The sequence below is a fragment of the Equus przewalskii genome, unplaced genomic scaffold (assembly GCF_037783145.1).
Source record: "Equus przewalskii isolate Varuska unplaced genomic scaffold, EquPr2 ChrUn-10, whole genome shotgun sequence".
In the NCBI taxonomy this organism is placed as follows: domain Eukaryota; kingdom Metazoa; phylum Chordata; class Mammalia; order Perissodactyla; family Equidae; genus Equus; species Equus przewalskii.
This window is the reverse complement of record NW_027228747.1, coordinates 1239278-1258536: the sequence shown is the minus strand read 5'-3', so window position 1 is coordinate 1258536 and position 19259 is coordinate 1239278. Positions and strand designations below refer to the sequence as shown.

The 19259-nt window shown below is 37.4% G+C and overlaps 1 protein-coding gene across 12 annotated transcripts in view; it reads right to left on the bottom strand.

Moving 5' to 3' along the window:
- GATAD2B (GATA zinc finger domain containing 2B) overlaps positions 1–19259 on the bottom strand; it is an 89050-nt gene that overhangs the window by 33729 nt on the left and 36062 nt on the right. The window contains exon 1 of one of the 12 annotated variants that reach the window (XM_070607477.1): positions 12675–12742. The exons of 9 other annotated variants lie outside the window; for them this stretch is intronic. In XM_070607477.1, the coding sequence (XP_070463578.1) occupies positions 12675–12688 (14 nt within the window). In that variant the 5' untranslated portion in view covers positions 12689–12742. Of the gene's footprint in view, positions 1–555; positions 719–12674; positions 12743–19259 lie in introns of those variants that run through there. 2 more of the 12 variants (XM_070607476.1, XM_070607474.1) reach the window with 2 other exon arrangements.

Genomic DNA, 19259 nt, shown 5'->3' with positions numbered 1-19259 from the left:
ACAAGCAGAGTACAGCAGAAGTGATGCTGGGTGACTTCTGCCACTGGGTCATACATAAAAAGCAATGCAGATTATGCCTTATCCACTAGAACACTGAAATCTGCAGCAGTGAACTGCTTTCTGAGAAGAGCAACTACCCTGAGACTGCCATGTTGCGAGGAAGCAAAGCCTTAGAAAGAGGTCACATGTAGACACTTCAGCTGGTAGTCCTACTCTTTGAGTCATCTCAGTCTAGGGACCAGACAAGAAGGTGAATGAGCCCCCAGATGGTTCCAGCCCCCAACTAACACGGCTTCCCAGCTTCTGCATCTTCCCAGCTGCAGCACCAGACAACGTGGAGCAGAAACAAGCCATCATCGTGGTGCCCGATTTGAATGAATTCCTCACCCAGAGAATCTAGGAGCATAATAAAACAACTGTTTTAAATGACTAAGTTTTAGGGTAGTGCAATAGTAACCAGAACAGCATTCCAAGTCTTTACCATAGTCTATAAGACCATACATAATGTGGCCCACTACAGTGTGACTTTATATCTATTACCCTCCCATCACTCACTCTCTAGTCAGTTTAGCCTCCTTGTTCTCCTCTGATAGCCACATGGCTCACTCCCTTACTTCATCTCAGAAAGGCTGTCCCTAATGCATCTGTTAAGGAAAAAACAAAAACAAAAACATAGCACCTTCAATCATTATTCTGTCAACCTGTCCTTACAATGCTTTACTCTTCTTTATGGTAATTATTATCACCTGGCCTATTATATTTGTTGGTCTGTTTCCCATGCATTAAAATGTCAGCTCCCTGGCACAGGGCTTTTTTTTTGTTTTCTATTTTATTCAGTGCCTGGCTCATAACATCTACTAGACAAATACTTGCTGAACAAAAGATCATATTCTGCATTTTTAGATATTCTACTTAGTTCTTTTTTCTTTTTTTTTCCCCAAAGATTTTATTTTTCCTTTTTCTCCCCAAAGCCCCTAAGTACATAGTTGTATATAGTTTAGTTGTGGGTCCCTTCTAGTTGTGCTACGTGGGATGCTGCCTCAGCATAGCCTGATGAGTGGTGCCATGTCTGCGCCCAGGATTCAAACCCGTGAAACCCTGGGCCGCCAAAGTGGAGCAGGCAAACTTACATTTGGTTCTTTTTTCAAATCTGTCTCCCACAAAGTATTTTTTCTTATCTTTTCAAATCTTTGTATTTCATAGTTTAAATACACTTATTTTATGGACTACAGTCAATGATCTACTATCTCAAGTTCTCAGCTCCTGCTGCTTGTTATATCTATGACTCTTGTTCTTGGTAAATGAATTGTCTTCTTGTACCTTTTGTCATTTTTTGTGAGCCTTGTCTTGACTGGGACTTTGTTGGAATCCTGTGTAGCTTGGACTGTGGACCTGTTCCTCTAGAGAAGTTTTTCAGTATGCTTCTACCAAATTACTCCAAGGGTATAAAACATTCTGAATAATCTTTTATATTTATTTCTCAGCTTGGGGATTTCAGACAAAAATAATTTGAACCCATATGAGAATAGGTCTACATTTAAATTTTCAGGGGATACTCCCACCCACCCCTAGTCAGAATCCAGGCTAAGACAGAAAAGTTTCCTTGAACTAGGGGGTGAAATTTTTTAAGGTCACCTCCTTTCCCTGAGCATGTGCCTTTAAGGCTCCCGGCTTTATACGGGGATTCTCATCTCTAACTCTGCTCCATACAGGTGTAATGCATTCTCTCTGGCCCCTTCATGAGCATTAAAACCAAGTCTTTTGATTACTGAGACTAGAAAGGCCCCAGAACTGCCACAAGCATTAAGTCACACGCATACTGCTCATTTTCAGTTCCCCTTTTATTTGTGGCCCCTGAAGATTTTCCTTTCAGGCTCAGCTATACCTTTAAAAGAAGTTTGTTTAACAAAAAAGAAGTTTGTTTTATTTTATCCCGCATTACTAGGTGTTTTATAATGGGATTACAAAAGATTTTAAGATTATATGGTTTGCCATACTCTAGAATCAAAAACGACGACGGTCTGGAAGTTTAAGGTTTATTTTCATAATAACTAGTTCAGTATGCTTTCAGAGCAGATAGGCCTTCCAGCTTCAAATAAACAAAATAATTCTATACACTACTAACTGCAAAGGGAAAAAAATACCTTAACAATGGAGAGACCTTGCTGTCACCCTGACCTAGGGATCAAACTTGGCAGTGCAAACAGAGACAATCAGGTTATCATGTTGCCTCCTGATGTGATACAGTATGAAGTATACTGTATCTTCCATGAAGTATTTTTCCAAAAGCATATAACCTTTACATTGAAGTCCAATTTAGAGGAAATACAAAGAAATCAGAGAACAAGCTAAATGATACCATATGGAAACAATGTAACAAATCTACAGTGTAGAACATGTGGCAAATCGACAAGTCTGGTCTCTTCAAAAGTTGATATTGGGTGGGGGGTGGGGAGGCAGTGCAGACTATTCTAGATTAAGAGACACTTAGAGACAGACCAAATGCAATGTGGATGATATCTGACTGGATCCTGGTTTAAAAAGAAAGCTACAAAAAATATTATGGGGAACAAATGGGGAAATTTCAAATGGATTAGGTATTAGATAATATTGGGGAATTATTGTTAATTTTGTTAAGTGTGATAACGATATTGTGGTTGAATAGGAAATTGTCCACATTTTTTGAAGAAGCAACTGTATTAGTTTTCTAAGGGTGTTGTAACAAAAGAATTACAAACTTAATGGCTTAAACAATACTAATTTTTATCCTACAGTCTGGAAGTCATAAGTCCTGAAATGGTTCTCACTGGGCTAAATTCAGGTATCAGCAGGGCTTCTACATTCCTTTTGGAGTCTTTAGCAGAGAATCAATCTTCTTGCCTTTTTCAGCTAGAAACCACCTGCTTTCCTGGGCTCACAGCCATTTCTCCGTCTTCAAAGTCATCAATGTTGGGCCCACTCCTCCTCCTCAAGCTGCCATCTTTCTGATTCTCTTCTGCCTTGTTCCAGTTTAAGGACCCTTGTGACTACACTGGGTCCCACCTGGATAATTCAGAATAATAACCACATTTTTAGGTCAGCTGATTAGCAATCTTAATTCCATCTGCTATCTTAATTCTGCTTTGCCATGAAACTGAACATATTCACAGGTTCTGTGGATTAGGGCGTGGACATCTTTGGAGAATGGGCATTATTCTGCTTAAGACAGCAGTCTTAAGTATTTAGAGGTGTTACTTTGAAATGGTTCAGGAAAAATATGTATATGTTATATATCAATGAAGCAAATATGACAAAACGTTCATCACTGACTCAAGATGGTAGTTATAAAGCTGTTCATTGTATGACACGATATTTTTCTATATAAACATTCTCAACTTTTTTAAAAATTGAAAAGTTTTTAGATTTTTAATTTAAAAAAACAGGCAGAACAGAAAGGAGGCCTTTAAGTTGACCACAGAGAACAGGAAAGTAATGTGGCAGAATACAGAGAGTGTGTGACATACAACTGAGCAGTGATTTTAAGGTAAAGTGCATGCAGCCCTCCTGATACTATGGATATGGTTACCTGCTGGGCTTGTTAGGGATAAAGTTGCTCTTTACATACAGATGACAGGTTCCTACCTGAAGAATGAGATCATTCTCTATGTTAGTTGTCAGAGTCCTACTAATGCCTTGGGGAAAAAACACAGATAAGAAATCTGTACTCCTTATGTCTTGTTTTTATATTTAAAAAGGAATAAATAGTATGCTTTATAAATCTGTACAAATGTAACTTAAAAAATACATGTAGCTCTGGCTTGCCTTTGCTACAGTATCCTTTCATAGAAAAAAGACTCCCTTGTCTACTGTGGGCACTAATAAAACTAGTTACACCTGATAAAATTTTCATGTTGCAAAATATGTAAAGATTAGTCACCAAATTCGCTGTATTCATCTATTGAGGTCAGAAAGTGGAGTGGTAAAAAGGAAAAAGAGAGAGAGAGGGAGAATTCAGACTACAGAAGTTCAGAATGGGACAGTCCTGGTAAATAAATCCTTATGACATTTATAAACACGAAGTGCTGAAACCATCACCCATTCTTCTATTTGAAGAGGAGGCAACTCCTGGTTTGCTTTCTGCCAGTAGGAGACAGACATCAATCAGCCAGAGGTCTAAGACCTGTTCACTCCCACTTAATACTTTAAATAACTCCAAATCAGACAAGCCAACAACATAAAAAGATGGAGGAAATGAGAACTTCCATCTCACTGAAGGGGTCAAGTGAAGATTCTCCAGAAATCAATCCTAAAGTTTTGGAGCACCTAGTACATACAGAGAGTATTGCAAGAAATACAAGTAATTCGAGGATGAATTCAAGGATCATATAGTAATTGAGAAATCTGGAGATGTGTTTACCCTCAAATAGAGAAGAAGGAATTTAGTAATAAGAGTGTTAAAATGTGGATGATGGGGCCAGCCCAGTGGCATAATGGTTAAGTTTGGCCTGCTCTGCTTCAGTGGCCCAGGTTTGTGGGTTCAGATACCAGGCACGGACTTGCACCACTCATAAAGCCATGCTGTGGTGGCAACCCACATACAGAATAGAGGCAGACTGGCACAGATGTTAGCTCAGGGCCAATCTTCGTCACCAAAAACAAAACAAAACAAAAAAGCAGGGGCTGGCCCCGTGGCCGAGTGGTTAAGTCTGTGCGCTCCGCTGCAGGCAGCCCAGTGTTTCGTTGGTTCGAATCCTGGGCACGGACATGGCACTGCTCATCAAACCACGCTGAGGCAGCATCCCACATGCTACAACTAGAAGGACCCACAACGAAGAATATACAACTATGTACTGGGGGGCCTTGGGGAGAAAAAGGAAAAAATAAAATCTTAAAAAAAAAAAAAAAAAGCAACCAAAAAAATGTGGATGACTTCAAGAATAGAATCTGGGTCTCAGATTAGATACTTCTGATTTCTTCCCCTTTCCTACAAGATTCTTCTTGAGATTTATCAATGTAAGGAGACAGCCTTTCCTCTATGATTCTTACTCCTTCTCTTGTATTCCATATTTATAATAGATACTATCATTCCCTTGATCAAGTTAGAAACCCTGAAGTCATGTCAGACAGCTCCTTTCTACTTCACTCATTCAACAATTTTTTCATAGGTTCTAATATACATATTTCCTTGATTTTAAACTCTGATATCAGAGTTATCTTATAATCAATGGCATCTAACAAGTGACAGAATTTTTTCTTTCTTAATGGTTCATAAAATATTGATACATCTTAAAATCAATGGCATCTTAGATTCCATGCAATACCATATTTATGAAATGCCTACTATTATTACTAGTATTATTCTAGGCACTGGGGATATAATACTGAACAAAGTCTCTATCCTCATGGACTTACCATTCTAGTGGAAAAAGGAAACAATAAACAAACAAATAACACACGCACACATACACATAAAGCAGCGATAAGTACCTTGAAAAAAGTTAAACATGAAAAGGTTGTAGAGAGTGTTAGATGGTGGGGGGGAGAGACTATTCTTAAAAGCACAGTTGGGAAAGTCCTGTCTAAAGAGAGAACATTTGAGCTAAGTCCTGAATTAAATGAGGAAGTGAACTGTGTATGTATCTGAGAAAGAATCTAACAGGTAGAGGAAACAGCAAGAACGCTGCTTGAGACAGGGTGGTGCTTATTATGTGCAAGAAACAGTAAAAAGGTGAAGATGAAGTGAAATATCCAAGAGGGAGAGTGGTAGGAAATGAGGAAGGAGAGGTAATCCAGGGGCCAAATCAGGTATGGCCTTGAATCACAAGGATCAGCTGAAATATACTTTGAAAGAAAGGCCAATAGAAATATTCATGTACTGGATGTGAACTATGAGGAAAAGATTAGTCAAGGATGATTCCAGGGCTTTTATTTCTACAACTGAGTGAATGATGAGGCCTTTTACAAAAATGGTGAATAAATCTCATCTATAAGATGTTTTATACTAACCATCTGGTAACCACTAAACAAATAACAAGAATAAAGACACAAATTACAAATAAGAAGAAATCCAATACAGAAATTTACATACCTGAATTAGTAATCCAAAAATCATGGGACAAGAAACAAAGGAAATGCAAGAGAACTGGAAAACAAGAGATAAAATGGCAGCGGTAGGCCCCCACATTTCAATAATCACTCTAAATCTAAATGGATTGAACTCTCCAATCAAAAGACACAGAGTGGCAGGATGGATCAAAGAACAAGACCCAACAATATGCTGCCTCCAGGAAACACACCTCAGCCCCAAAGACAACCACAGACTCAGAGTGAAGGGATGGAAGACAATACTCCAAGCTAATAATGAACAAGAGAAAGCAGGTGTCACTATACTAATATCAGACAAAGTAGACTTCAAAGCAAAACAGATAAAGAAAGACAAAGAGGGAGAGTATATAATGATAAAGGGACACTCCACCAAGATGACATAACACTTATAAATATATACGTACCCAACACAGGCGCACCAAAATTTGTAAAGCAACTCTTAACAGAACTAAAAGGAGACATCAACAACAATACAATAACAGTAGGGGACCTCAACACCCCATTAACACCAATGGATAGATCATCCAGACAGAAAATCAACAAGGAAATTATAGAATTAAATGAAAAATTAGACCAGACGGACTTAACAGATATATATAGAACACTTCATCCAAAAACAGCAGGTTACACATTCTTCTCAAGTGCGCATGGAACATTCTCAAGGATAGACCATATCTTGGGAAACAAAGCAAGCATCAATAAATACAAGAGAGTTGAAATAATATCAAGCATCTTTTGTGATCATAATGCTACAAAACTAGAAATCATCTACAAGAATAAAGCAGGGAAAGGTGCAAAAATGTGGAGATTAAACAACAAGCCACTGAACAAACAATGGATTATTGAAGAAATTAAAGAAGAAATCAAATATTATCCGGAGACAAGTGAAAATGAAAACACACCATACCAACTCATGTGGGATGCAGCAAAAGCAGTCCTAAGAGGGGAATTCATTGCAATACAGGCTCACGTCACTAAACAAGAAAAATCTCACATAAGCAACCTCAAACGACACCTAACAGAATTAGAAAAAGAAGAACCAACAAAGCCCAAAGTCAGTAGAAGGAGGGAAGTAATAAAAATTAGAGCAGAAATAAACAATATTGAAACAAAAAAGACAGTAGAAAGGATCAATGAAACAAAGAGTTGGTTCTTTGAAAAAATTAACAAAATCGACAAACCCTTAGCCAGACTCACTAAGAAAAAAAGAGAGAAATCTCAAATAAATAAAATTAGGAATGAGAGAGGAGAAATCACAACAGATACCAAAGAAATACAAGGGATCATAAGAGAATACTATGAAAAACTATATGCCAACAAATTGAACAACCTAGAAGAAATGGACAAATTCCTAGACTCTTAGAACCTCCCCAAACTGAATCAGGAAGAAATAGAGAATCTGAATAGGCCAATGACAAGTAAAGAAATAGAAACAGTAATCAAAAACCTCCCCCAAAATAAGAGTCCAGGACCAGACGGCTTCTCTGGAGAATTCTACCAAACATTCAAAGAAGATTTAATACCTGTCCTTCTCAAAGTATTCCAGAAAATTGAGGAAGATGGAGCACTCCCTAACACATTCTATGAAGCCAACATCACTCTGATCCCCAAACCTGACAAGGACAACACAAAGAAGGAAAACTACAGGCCAATATCACTGATGAACATAGATGCAAAAATCCTCAACAAAATTCTGGCAAACCGAATACAGCAATACATCAAAAAGATTATACACCATGATCAAGTGGGATTTATACCAGGGACACAGGGATGGTTCAACATCCGCAAGTCAATCAATGTGATATACTACATTAACAAAATGAGAAAAAAAACCACATGATCACCTCAATAGATGCAGAGAAAGCATTTGACAAGATCCAACATCCATTTATGATCAAAACCCTCAATAAAATGGGTATAGAAGGAAAGTACCTCAACATACTAAAGGTCATATATGACAAACCCACAGCCGACATGATACTCAATGGACAAAAACTGAAAGCCATCCCTCTGAGAACAGGAACAAGACAAGAGTGCCCACTTTCACCACTCCTATTCAACATAGTACTGGAGGTGTTGGCCAGAACAATTCAGCGGGAAAAAGAAATAAAAGGACTCCAAATAGGCAGTGAAGAAGTAAAACTCTCGCTCTTTGCAGACGACATGATCTCATATATAGAAAACCCCAAAGAACCTATAGGAAAACTATTAGAAACAATCAACAGCTACAGCAAAGTTGCAGGGTATATAATCAACATACATAAATCAGTAGCATTTCTATACACTAACAATGAACTAACAGAAAAAGAACTCAAGAACTCAATCCCATTCACAATGGCAAGCAAAACAATAAAATACCTTGGGATAAATTTAACTAAGGAAGCGAAACATTTATACAATGAAAACTACAAGACTTTCTTGAAAGAAATTGATGACGACATAAAGGGATGGAAAGACATTCCATGCACATGGATTGGAAGAATAAACATAGTTAAAATGTCCATACTTCCTAAAGCAATCTACAGATTCAACACTATCCCAATCAGAATCCCAATGACATTCTTTACAGAAATTGAACAAAGAATTCTAAAATTCATATGGGGCAACAAAAGACCCCGAATGGCTAAAGCAATCCTGAGTAAGAAGAACAAAGTTAGAGGCATCACAATCCCTGATTTCAAAACATACTATAAAGCTACAGTAATCAAAACAGCATGGTACTGGTACAAAAACAGGTGCGCAGATCAATGGAACAGAATTGAAAGTCCAGAAATAAAACCACACATCTATGGACAGCTAATCTTCGACAAAGGAGCTGAGGGCCTACAATGGAGAAAAGAAAGTCTCTTTAACAAATGGTGCTGGGAAAACTGGACAGCCACATGTAAAAGACTGAAAATTCACCATTCTTTTTCACCATTCACAAAAATAAACTCAAAATGGATCAAAGACCTAAAGATTAGGCCTGAAACAATAAGTCTTCTAGAAGAGAATATAGGCAGTACACTCTTTGACATCAGTTTCAAAAGAATCTTTTTGGACACCGTAACTCCTCAGATGAAGGAAACAATAGAAAGAATAAGACTTCATCAGACTAAAGAGCTTCTTCAAGGCAAGGGAAAACAGGATTGAAACAAAAAAACAGCCCACTAATTGGGAAAAAATATTTACAATCTACTTATCTGACAAAGGGTTAATCTCCATAATATATAAAGAACTCACACAGCTCAACAACAAAAAATCAAACAACCTGATCAAAAAATGGGCAGAGGACATGAACAGACATTTCTCCAAAGAAGATATAAGGATGGCCAATAGACACATGAAAAGATGCTCATCATCACTAATCATCAGGGAAACGCAAATCAAAACTACACTAAGATATCACATTACACTGTTAGATTGGCAAAAATATCCAAAACCAAGAGTGACAAATGTTGGAGAGGTTGTGGAGAAAAAGGAACCCTCATACACTGTTGGTGGGAATGCAAACTGGTGCAGCCACTATGGAAAACGGTATGGAGATTTCTCAAAAAGTTAAAAATAGAAATACCTTATGACCCAGCCATCCCACTACTGGGTATCTATCCTAAGAACCTGAAATGAGCAATTCAGAAGTCCCATGCACCCCTATGTTCACTGCAGCATTATTCACAATAGCCAAGACGTGGAACCAACCTAAGTGCTCAGCAACTGATGATTGGATAAAGAAGATATGGTATATATACACAATGGAATACTACTCAGCCATAAAAATGGACAAAATTGTCCCATTCTCATCAACATGGATGGACCTTGAGGGTATTATGTTAAGCGAAATAAGTCAGACAGAGAAAGACAAACTCTATATGACTCCACTCATAGGTGGTAGTTAACATATAGACAAGGAGAACTGATGGGTGGTTACCAGGAGAAGGGGGGGGGGTGGGGGGAGGGCACAAAGGGTGATGTGGTATACCCACAATATGACTAACAATAATGTACAGCTGAAATTTCACAAGGTTGTAAACTATCATAATCTTAATTAAAAAAATGGTGAATAACAGGCTGTTTGGAATGAAAAATAAAAAGCATAGTTCTAACGTGTTAAGTTTGAAGTGCCTATTAGCTACAAGTCTAGAGTTGAGGAGATGTTTGAGCTAAAGATACAAATTCAGGAGTCACAAACATACAGATAGAATTGAAAGTCATGGGGGTAGACAAAATCATTTAAGAAGTAAATGCAAACAAAGAAGAGGTCCGAGGACTGAGCTTTGGGGTACTCCGATATTTATAAATTGAAGAGAACACTAGCAAATAAGACTGAGGAGCAGTCTGTGAGGGAGGAAGAAAAGAAGGAGAGTATGGTGTCCCAGAAGCCAAGTGCCTTTTTCCTCACCAGTCTAAATATCTCTGAAGATCTAAATATCTTTGGAGCCTCTCCATTCTTTCCAACTTTCCTGCCATTCCACAATTCAAAATATAATCTTTCCTCTCTTAATCCATAGCAAATGCTTTAAACGATTTTGTGGTCTCAGTATGTAAGGTCCTCCCCAACTCCCATTCATCTTCCACATAGCCAATAAAGTGATCTTAAAAAAAAAAAAAATCTAATCTCACCATCCCATCCTTGACGCAAAGACTTCTCATTACCTACAACAATAGCACACAGGTCCCTACATCATCTGGTCCCAATTTACCTTTGCAACTTTATCTTCTGCTACTACTGCCCCTAAGTATTTTATGGGCTAGGCGTACCAACACATTCTTTCATGCTTCCAAGCTTTTCAATGTGCTATTTTCTTTACCTAGTAAATCCTCCAACTCTTACTTTAAGACTACACAAAGACATTTCTTTCACTGAATAGAGTGACAACATGTCTAGTTTTCATAGGACAATCCCAGTTTATACTTGTTGTCCCCTCATGATGATTAACAGTGTTAATGTTTCACCTTTAACAGTGTCTCAGTTTGGAGGCTAAATTAGATGCTCACCCTATCTATGAAAACTTCCCTGTTCCCCTAGGCAGTTTTTCCTTCCTCCGCGTTCTGAAAACATTTTGAACATGTCAGTACCTGTTTCATTAGTGAACTACTTGCCCATTTCCCTTAAAAAACTGTGAGCTCCTAGAGGTCAGGGATCATCTGTATTATTATTCGTTTTCTCATCTCTAGCACCTAACCTGTACATAACAGGCACTCAAATTTTTTTTTGTTGAATGAAATTCTATCTTCAAGGACCTATATCTCCTGCAAACACTCTGAGAAGAGGAGCTAGGCAGAGAAGACAAAGGGTATGGAGCTGGGCAGCAAGCCTGAGACTGGGAGCCAGTTGGGAGAAGGGGTAATCTGCCCCAGGATTCATAAGAAAGGACTTCATATACAAGAAGCAGCAGAAGTGTGGAGACTACCTGTCTCCAAAATGCATCCAATCTATTAGAAAAATATGTTACATACCTTCAAAAGGTTATTATTTCAGACATTACAAAGAAACATCACAAAGCTATATATTTAAAAAATATAAGCACGCTACTGGAGTTCAGAGAAAGACTGCACAAGTCTAGGAAAATTTTTATAAGCTGGAATTTAATCAGCTCTGTATATTGCAAACATTATGGGGCAAATATATAATTGAATAGTAAGCTCTTTGCCATATCTCTCTATATCCCTTGTTGCTGACAAAGTCCCTGTTCAATAATAATATGTTCAATAAATGTTTGTTATGATTAATATAACTTACATTAGTTTTTTAGCTTGCAATGTACTTTTTCATATATTATATTTTATATGATCCTCATAACATCCCTATAAGATAGGCAAAGTAGTAAAACTGTCTCAATTTTACAGATGAAGAAATCAGGCTTCCTGGGATTTGTAGAAGTGACTAGGTTTCCAGCTTGCCAGTTTCAACACATAACCATTTTCATTTTCTGAAGAGCAATGCTATCAAAGTGTGGTCCATGGACCAGTGCTGGTCTGTCAACTGTTACCACTCCGCAACAAGATAAGCAAAGAAGTTGAGAGTAAGCTTTTAGAAACTTTTATTTTAATATGACAGAGTAACTTTATGCCTGTTGAATCTAACAATAAAAAACTAGGCTTGTATTTTATATATCTTTTTTTATCCCCCTTTTCTAAGTAATTCATTTCACTGTATTTACAAAAGTATTGGTTCATGCTATATTAGAAAACAAAACAAAAAATTGGTCCTTCCCCACAGATGGTTTAGAGAAGTATCACTATAGAGGACAATGTGGACCAATGTGTGACCCATGGATGGAACCCAATAAATTAAGTTTTATCATTTTCATGTTAAATCAATGTTTCTGTAATTATCATTTTAGCCTCCACCATCAGAATTACTTCAGCTATGTATTTAAAATGCACCTTCCCAGGCCCATTTCAAAGTAATAAACTGGAATTTCTGAGGGTGGGATCAAAGAATCTGTATTTAATCATGTTTTCCTGGTGATTATTAGGCCCTCTACAGTTTAAAAATGATTGCCCTAAACTTTCAAAAAAGAAACAGTCAAGTAACCGATCTAGGGAGTACACAATTACATAAAAGAATAGAAGTTAGCCACATTTTTCCAACCTCCTTCAGAACTTACCTATAAAACTCCATTTTTTTGGTGTAAAGTAGAACAAATGTAGGCTTTCCTTAGGAATATTTTTAAAGTAACACTTAAAAGAAGAAAACAAAAAATTATTTTTCATGTTTTATACCACTAATAAAAACAGGCTGTAGGAGAGAAGTTTTGAACAGTTGTGATCTTTCACATTGCTGTGAAAAATGTAATCTCCTAGGTACATTTCATACACATATACTCAGGAGAGCCTCTTTTCAGACAACTATTTTTCAAATGATACATTTATCATACAAATCTGAAAACAGTTGGGGGAAATGCACTTCAATAGGAAGAAAAGTAACAAGGTGTGTACTGGGGGCAAAGGGACAACAGGGGAAAGGAGAGTAACAGTTGAGTGATGGCTAAATACCAAAACTGTAGGCTAAGAACTACAGAAACAACATTTCATTTAATTCTCATAAGATTCCTATGAAGTCCATATTATCCCCATCCTGAATGAAGTAACTGAGACTCAAAAAAACTAAATAAATCTGCCCAAGGTCACACAACAGGAAAGTCATGTTTAAAACCTAGGTCTAATTCCAACGTCCCGGACACTCCCCTTACACCACACCAAGGACGGTAAGTGGGTTTCAACTCTCATGCCAACTTCATTTTATTTATGATAGTCACTTGTAACATCCTGTTAAATCAGTAAAGACTTTTGTTCAATTACTGACTGCCATAGGTACAACATACGAAAACAGGAGCACACACATAAACCAAGTATTTACCATATCCACACTCTCATAATCAGACTAATAAAAGCCAGAGGCATTTCAATTCAGTGCACTGTGAGGGTAACCACATTTTTGTACTCTAAAAAAACAAGAGCTGGGAGGTGGTCATGACAGGGAAACAGCAGCGATCTACAAGCATTAGGAAAATCTCACACAAGTTTTTGGCTTCACAAAAATTTCTCCAGACTATCCCTCAAGAATATTCATAGCTCTATATACTAAATTAGTCATAACAGAGAAGGGAGAATGTGATAAGCCGTGGCCTAGCTAGATATTTATTCCACAAAGAGTAGGCCTAATAAAGCTTCTCTAACAACAATTCACGTACTTTAAAGGGACAAACATAGTCATACAAATAAATTCTATCTCAATGGTGCTTCAGAGATTAGTGGGCTCGTGTCCTCTACTTGCAATTGTACGGCTGAATGAATGGCCATTTATCTCCCACCAAACTGGAAGCAAACCACTTCCAGGTCCTGACAAAGATCACGGAGCAATGACCCTGTTCTGCATGTCTCCAACCTACCCTAATGCAAACCAGATAGCTGAGTTCCTTCCAAGCTACCTAATGCTTCCTACTGCCAATCAATCCCAGCAATTAACTCTGCACTTTCCAAGGACGTAAGCTATGTTAGTTCCCTAAAGGAACTTACACACATATAAACCAAACTGCAAAACAAATTTCTCAAAAGGGGGTAAAAGCCCCTAAGCGAAAACAAAATGGCTACAGACCAGGTTTCATTTTAGATGCTATGGAGTGAAATTATCTCCAAATGTACCATTTTATTGGAGAGGCTGCTTCCGTACAGTCCTAGAGGTAGCAATCTTTGGAACTGAGCAATTGGTGGAATAGAAAAGGGTGTGGACAAGGGCTTGAGAAGAGTATGCATTAATGTGGATATCTAATCTCTATTAACTATTTCTCATTAAGAGATTTAGATAACATGGAACCAAAAGAGACCACTCTGATCTCTGTGTTTATTATACTACAATGTATCTGGCAAAATTATCAACTACAGGTTAGAAATAAATCTGGAAAATCAGAGAAAATAACCTGACACAACTATAAAAGACACTGGCAGTTTACTACAACCATCACTAAAGCTGCTGCAAAGCATCAAGCATGCAAAGAAAGAAGCTGGGGTCCAAAGAAAAGTACAATTCACTTTTATCAACTTCCTGCTGAGCCAAGACTTACTTCTCCAAATTAAAGCAGCAAAAATTACATATACAACAATGAATTAGAATTCATCTTAAGCCCGTCTTAAGGTAGGATAGGATATCATGGGTCCGACTTAAATCAATCTCCTACACTGAAAACGAAGGAACATTAACCCTTTGACCTAAACCTTGTTCTATTTTTCTGACATAGTATGCATTTACTTATTGTCTGTCTCCTTCCATCACTGAATTTTTAACTCTGTGGAGAGAGGGACTTGTCTACTTTGTTCACTGCTATATCCCCAGTTCTCAGATAAGTTCCTGGCACTTAAAAATCACTCAATAATTTGTTAAATGAATAACTGGACCCTTCATCTGCATGCTGTTTTGGTCAGGGACAGGTGAGGGGCAAAGACTGAGAAAATGCTACAGAATTCTAATTTCAAGGGCAGAACTGATTCATTTCTGCTATTTCAGGATTATTTAGCCTTCTTACTAGATGAAGATTTCTGACAGTTACTCTGTAAATAAACATTTACCCACTTCTAAAGCAAGAAGCCTCAACCCCTGTACAATATCCCCACTCTATTCCAGGTGGTCAGCTAAATCTTGGCTTCCTATTTTTCATTTGGGTTTGTAGGCCAAGGTGGTGATGGCATATACATGCCACTGCCACCCACTGGGGTCCTATTAGGAAAACTTACGGATCAGATACACATATTTGGGTAATTAACACCAGGGCACCAAGAGCCCCTAAAATTATTCCTGACTATGATTTAGAGTGGGAAAACAACAAAAGAGAGCATCACCAACAGAGAATAACCTCAAGACCCTTAGAGCAGGAGAAAACAGCTTCTCAGCTGGCTTCTTGCTGCTTCAATATATCAGGTAAATCTGATGAGCCTTCTTGCAATATATTATAATACCATCCACTATTATTTACTGCCTAGCCTCCTCTACTCTGTCCTTCCTAAACAAGATATTCTGTACCAACCTTCCAAGAGTCTTACTTCTATAGTTGCATATACCACCCTCCTAGACCTTCCTTTGCCAGACTTTTTTTTTTTTGAGGAAGATTAGCCCTGAGCTACCTACTGCCGGTCCTCTTCTTTTTGCTGAGGAAGACTGGCCCTCAGCTAACATCCGTGCCCATCTTCCCCTACTTTATATGTGGGACACCTACCACAGCATGGCTTGCCAAGCGGTGCCACGTCCGCACCTGGGATCCGAACCGGAGAACTCCTGGTTGCCGAGAAGCAGAACGTGCGCACCTAACCGCTGCGCCACGGGGCCAGCCCTGCCAGACTTCTAAGTAAATTCCTGTTCTTTACCTGATAAAACACATTCCGTAGTTAATTAATCCTATCCAAGTATTTATTCTTCCAATGTCTTGATGATACCATTGCTCACTGCCTATGAAAATTAATCCTCCCCTTCTTTCATAGTAATGAAGTACTGGCCACATAGCTGTTCAGCTACACTACATTTCCTAGCCTATCTTGCTGATTGTTAAGCTAAATTCTTGCCAATGGAATAAAAAGGAAGTAATGTGTGCAACTTCCTGACTAAGAACTATTAAAGGCAGGCAAACTGTTCCATGCTCTTTCCCCTTCCCATTGGTTGCAACCCAGTTTCAACCCTGGAGAAAAAGACAATACCCTAGAAGTTGATCCCTCTGCTAGTGGCATCAGTATCTCTAGGGAATCTGTTGGCTATACAAACTTTCAAGCCTCTTTCACAGACCTATGAATCAGAAATTCTGGGGATGGAGACTAAAAATTGTGTTTTAACAAGCCTTCCAGGTGACTCTGATGCACACTAAAGTTTCACTGTTCTACGTATCAGCAGAAAAATTAGTGTAAAAGAACCGGAGTCCCTGAATTACCACATGGAACAACAGAGCAACAGGAACCACCCACTTTGAGCAATCACATGAAAGAAATACTTTCTATCTTGTTTGAGCTATTGCATTTTTGGATCTTTGTTGCAGCTGTTAGGGACACTCTCCTGGTTCTCAAAACTTTTTGGTTTCAGGACTCCTTTAGGAGGACACTCCTAAAAATCAAGGACTCCAAAGAGATTTTGTTTCTGGGCTATAGTTGTCAATAGTCACCATATTAGAAAGAAAACAGAATTTTAAAAATATTAATTTGTGTAAAAAAACAATAAGCCCACATTCCACATTAACACAAAATCCTTTATAAAAAATAACTATTTTCAAAAAGAGAACAATTTAGTGAGAAGAGTGGCATTATTTTACATTTTTGCAAATATCATTAATGTCTGGCTTAATAAAAGACAGCTAGATTCACAGCTGCTTCTGCATTCAACCTGCTACAATATGTTGTTTCAGTTGAAATATATGGAAAAAAATCTGGTCTTACGCAGATATGTAGTTAGAAAACAGAGTATTTTTTAAGTCTTTAATGAACTCAGCATTTTAAAAAACTTTTTAAGCTTTGAAATAATTTTAGAGTTACTGGAAAGTTGCAAAAATATTTCAGAGAGGTCCCACATATTCTTCATTCTGCTCCTCCTAATGTTAATATGCCCTTAATGTTAAAGTGTTGTGCCCTTCTCAGTGTATCATATCAGGAAGTCTATGATGTCAATATGTTGCACCATGGGTAATATTAACTTTAACAGCTTGATTGTGGTGCTGTCTGCCAGGTTTCTCCACTGAAAAGTTATTATAAGGAGATACTTTTAAGCAATGCATCAACTTCCACCCACTAATTTTAGCATCCATAGACAATTCCTGCTGGCAACAATTATTACTGAATATTGCCTAATATTTCCATCATTCCTTCTAGATTTATTAATTTGAATTTTACTGTAATAAACAGCTGCCCCTCTCCCCTATTTATTCAAATATTTATTTATAGTAGTATGAACTTGTGGATATTTATTTTATTCCATGGGTTATCTGTGGGTTATAATCCATTACTATCATTACTTATTTTGTTCTTTAGATTGTCCCAGATCTGGTTACTGGAAGCTCCTTCACATTGGTTCCCCATCATTTTTTCAGCATTTTATTACTTTCTGGCACCACATGATATCTTAGGTTCACCTGTTATTTTTTCTGCCCTAGTCATTTCTCCAAGGAGTTCTGGTCCCTTTTATTGGAGAACGGCATTGAGAAACCAAGACCTGGTGTCAAGCATGCTCAGTGTTATGATGGTGTCATTCCTTCCAAGTCCTCTCAAAACAAGTAAATACAGGCATGCATACACACACACATCCACATCTATTTCTATATCTATCTGCATGTGCGTGTATAAATACATGTATATATTAAAACTCATGAGTTCATACTGATACCACAGGGGGATATTCTAATAGTCTCTTCAAAGCATCAGAACTATAGATATCTTCATCTTTGACACATCAAAACTCAATAAATGTGGGCAAAGGACCTGAATACATTTATCCAAAGAAGATATACTAATGGCCAATAAGCACATGAAAAGATGCTCAACATCATTACTCATTAGAGAAACACAAATCAAAACCACAACACTAATTTACACTCACCAGGATGGTTATAACCAAAAAGACAGGAAATAAGTGTTGGTAAGGATGTGGAGAAAGTGGAATCCTAGTATACTGCTGGTGGGAAGGTAAAATGGTACAGCTGCTTTGGGAAATGGTTTGGTGGTTCCTCAAAAACTTAAAATTATCAAAACCATAGAATTATCATATGACCTAGGAATTCCATTCATAGGTAAATACCCAAAAGGTATTCAAACAAAAACTCGAACAAAAATATTCAGAGCAGCACTATTTACAATAGCTCCAAAGGTGGAAACAATTCAAACGTCCACCAATTAATGAATGGATAAGCAAAATGTGGTATATTCCTACAGTGGAATATTAGGCACGAAAAGGAATAAAGTACTGATACATGCTACAACATGAATGAAACTCAAAAACATTATGTTAAGTGAAAGGAACCAGACACAAGAGACAGAATACATAATAGTCATCATATACTGTATGATTCCATTTATATAAAATATCCAGAATAGATAAATCCATTAAGACAGAAAGAAAGTAGGTTAGTGGCTGCCAGGTGCTGGGGAATGGAGAAATGGGGAGTGACTGCTTAATAGGTACAGGTTTCCTTCTGGGGTGATGAAAATGTTTTGGAATTAGATTTAGGTGGTGGTTGCACAACACTGTGAATGTACTAAAGGCCACCAACTGTACAACTTAAAATGGTTAATTCTATATTACATAAATTTTACCTCAATTAAAAAACAAGAATCAATATAGTAGTTTCTAAAGTTAATTGCAATATAAAACCTGAAACCTTATCAATTAACTTTCCATACTATTACATTAAAATCCATTGGTCTTACACTTGGAATGGATCTTTTACCCAAACATGATTTTGTTACATCATGCATTGGTCATTTGAAAAATTCTGGTCCACTAAGACATGCAGATTTTAAATGCTGACACCTTTTGTTATATGAGAGATATATAATCACATTTGTTAATATCACTAATCTCATTAGAAAAGTATTTAAGTTCTGAGAAGCTGTCAAACTCATAGTTTAATTTTTATTCAAATTTTACCACTGGACACAAATACAGTCATTTTCCTTGAAATTTTCCAAGAATATGCCTGCCAAATACCCAAATCTAAAGACCAAAGTTC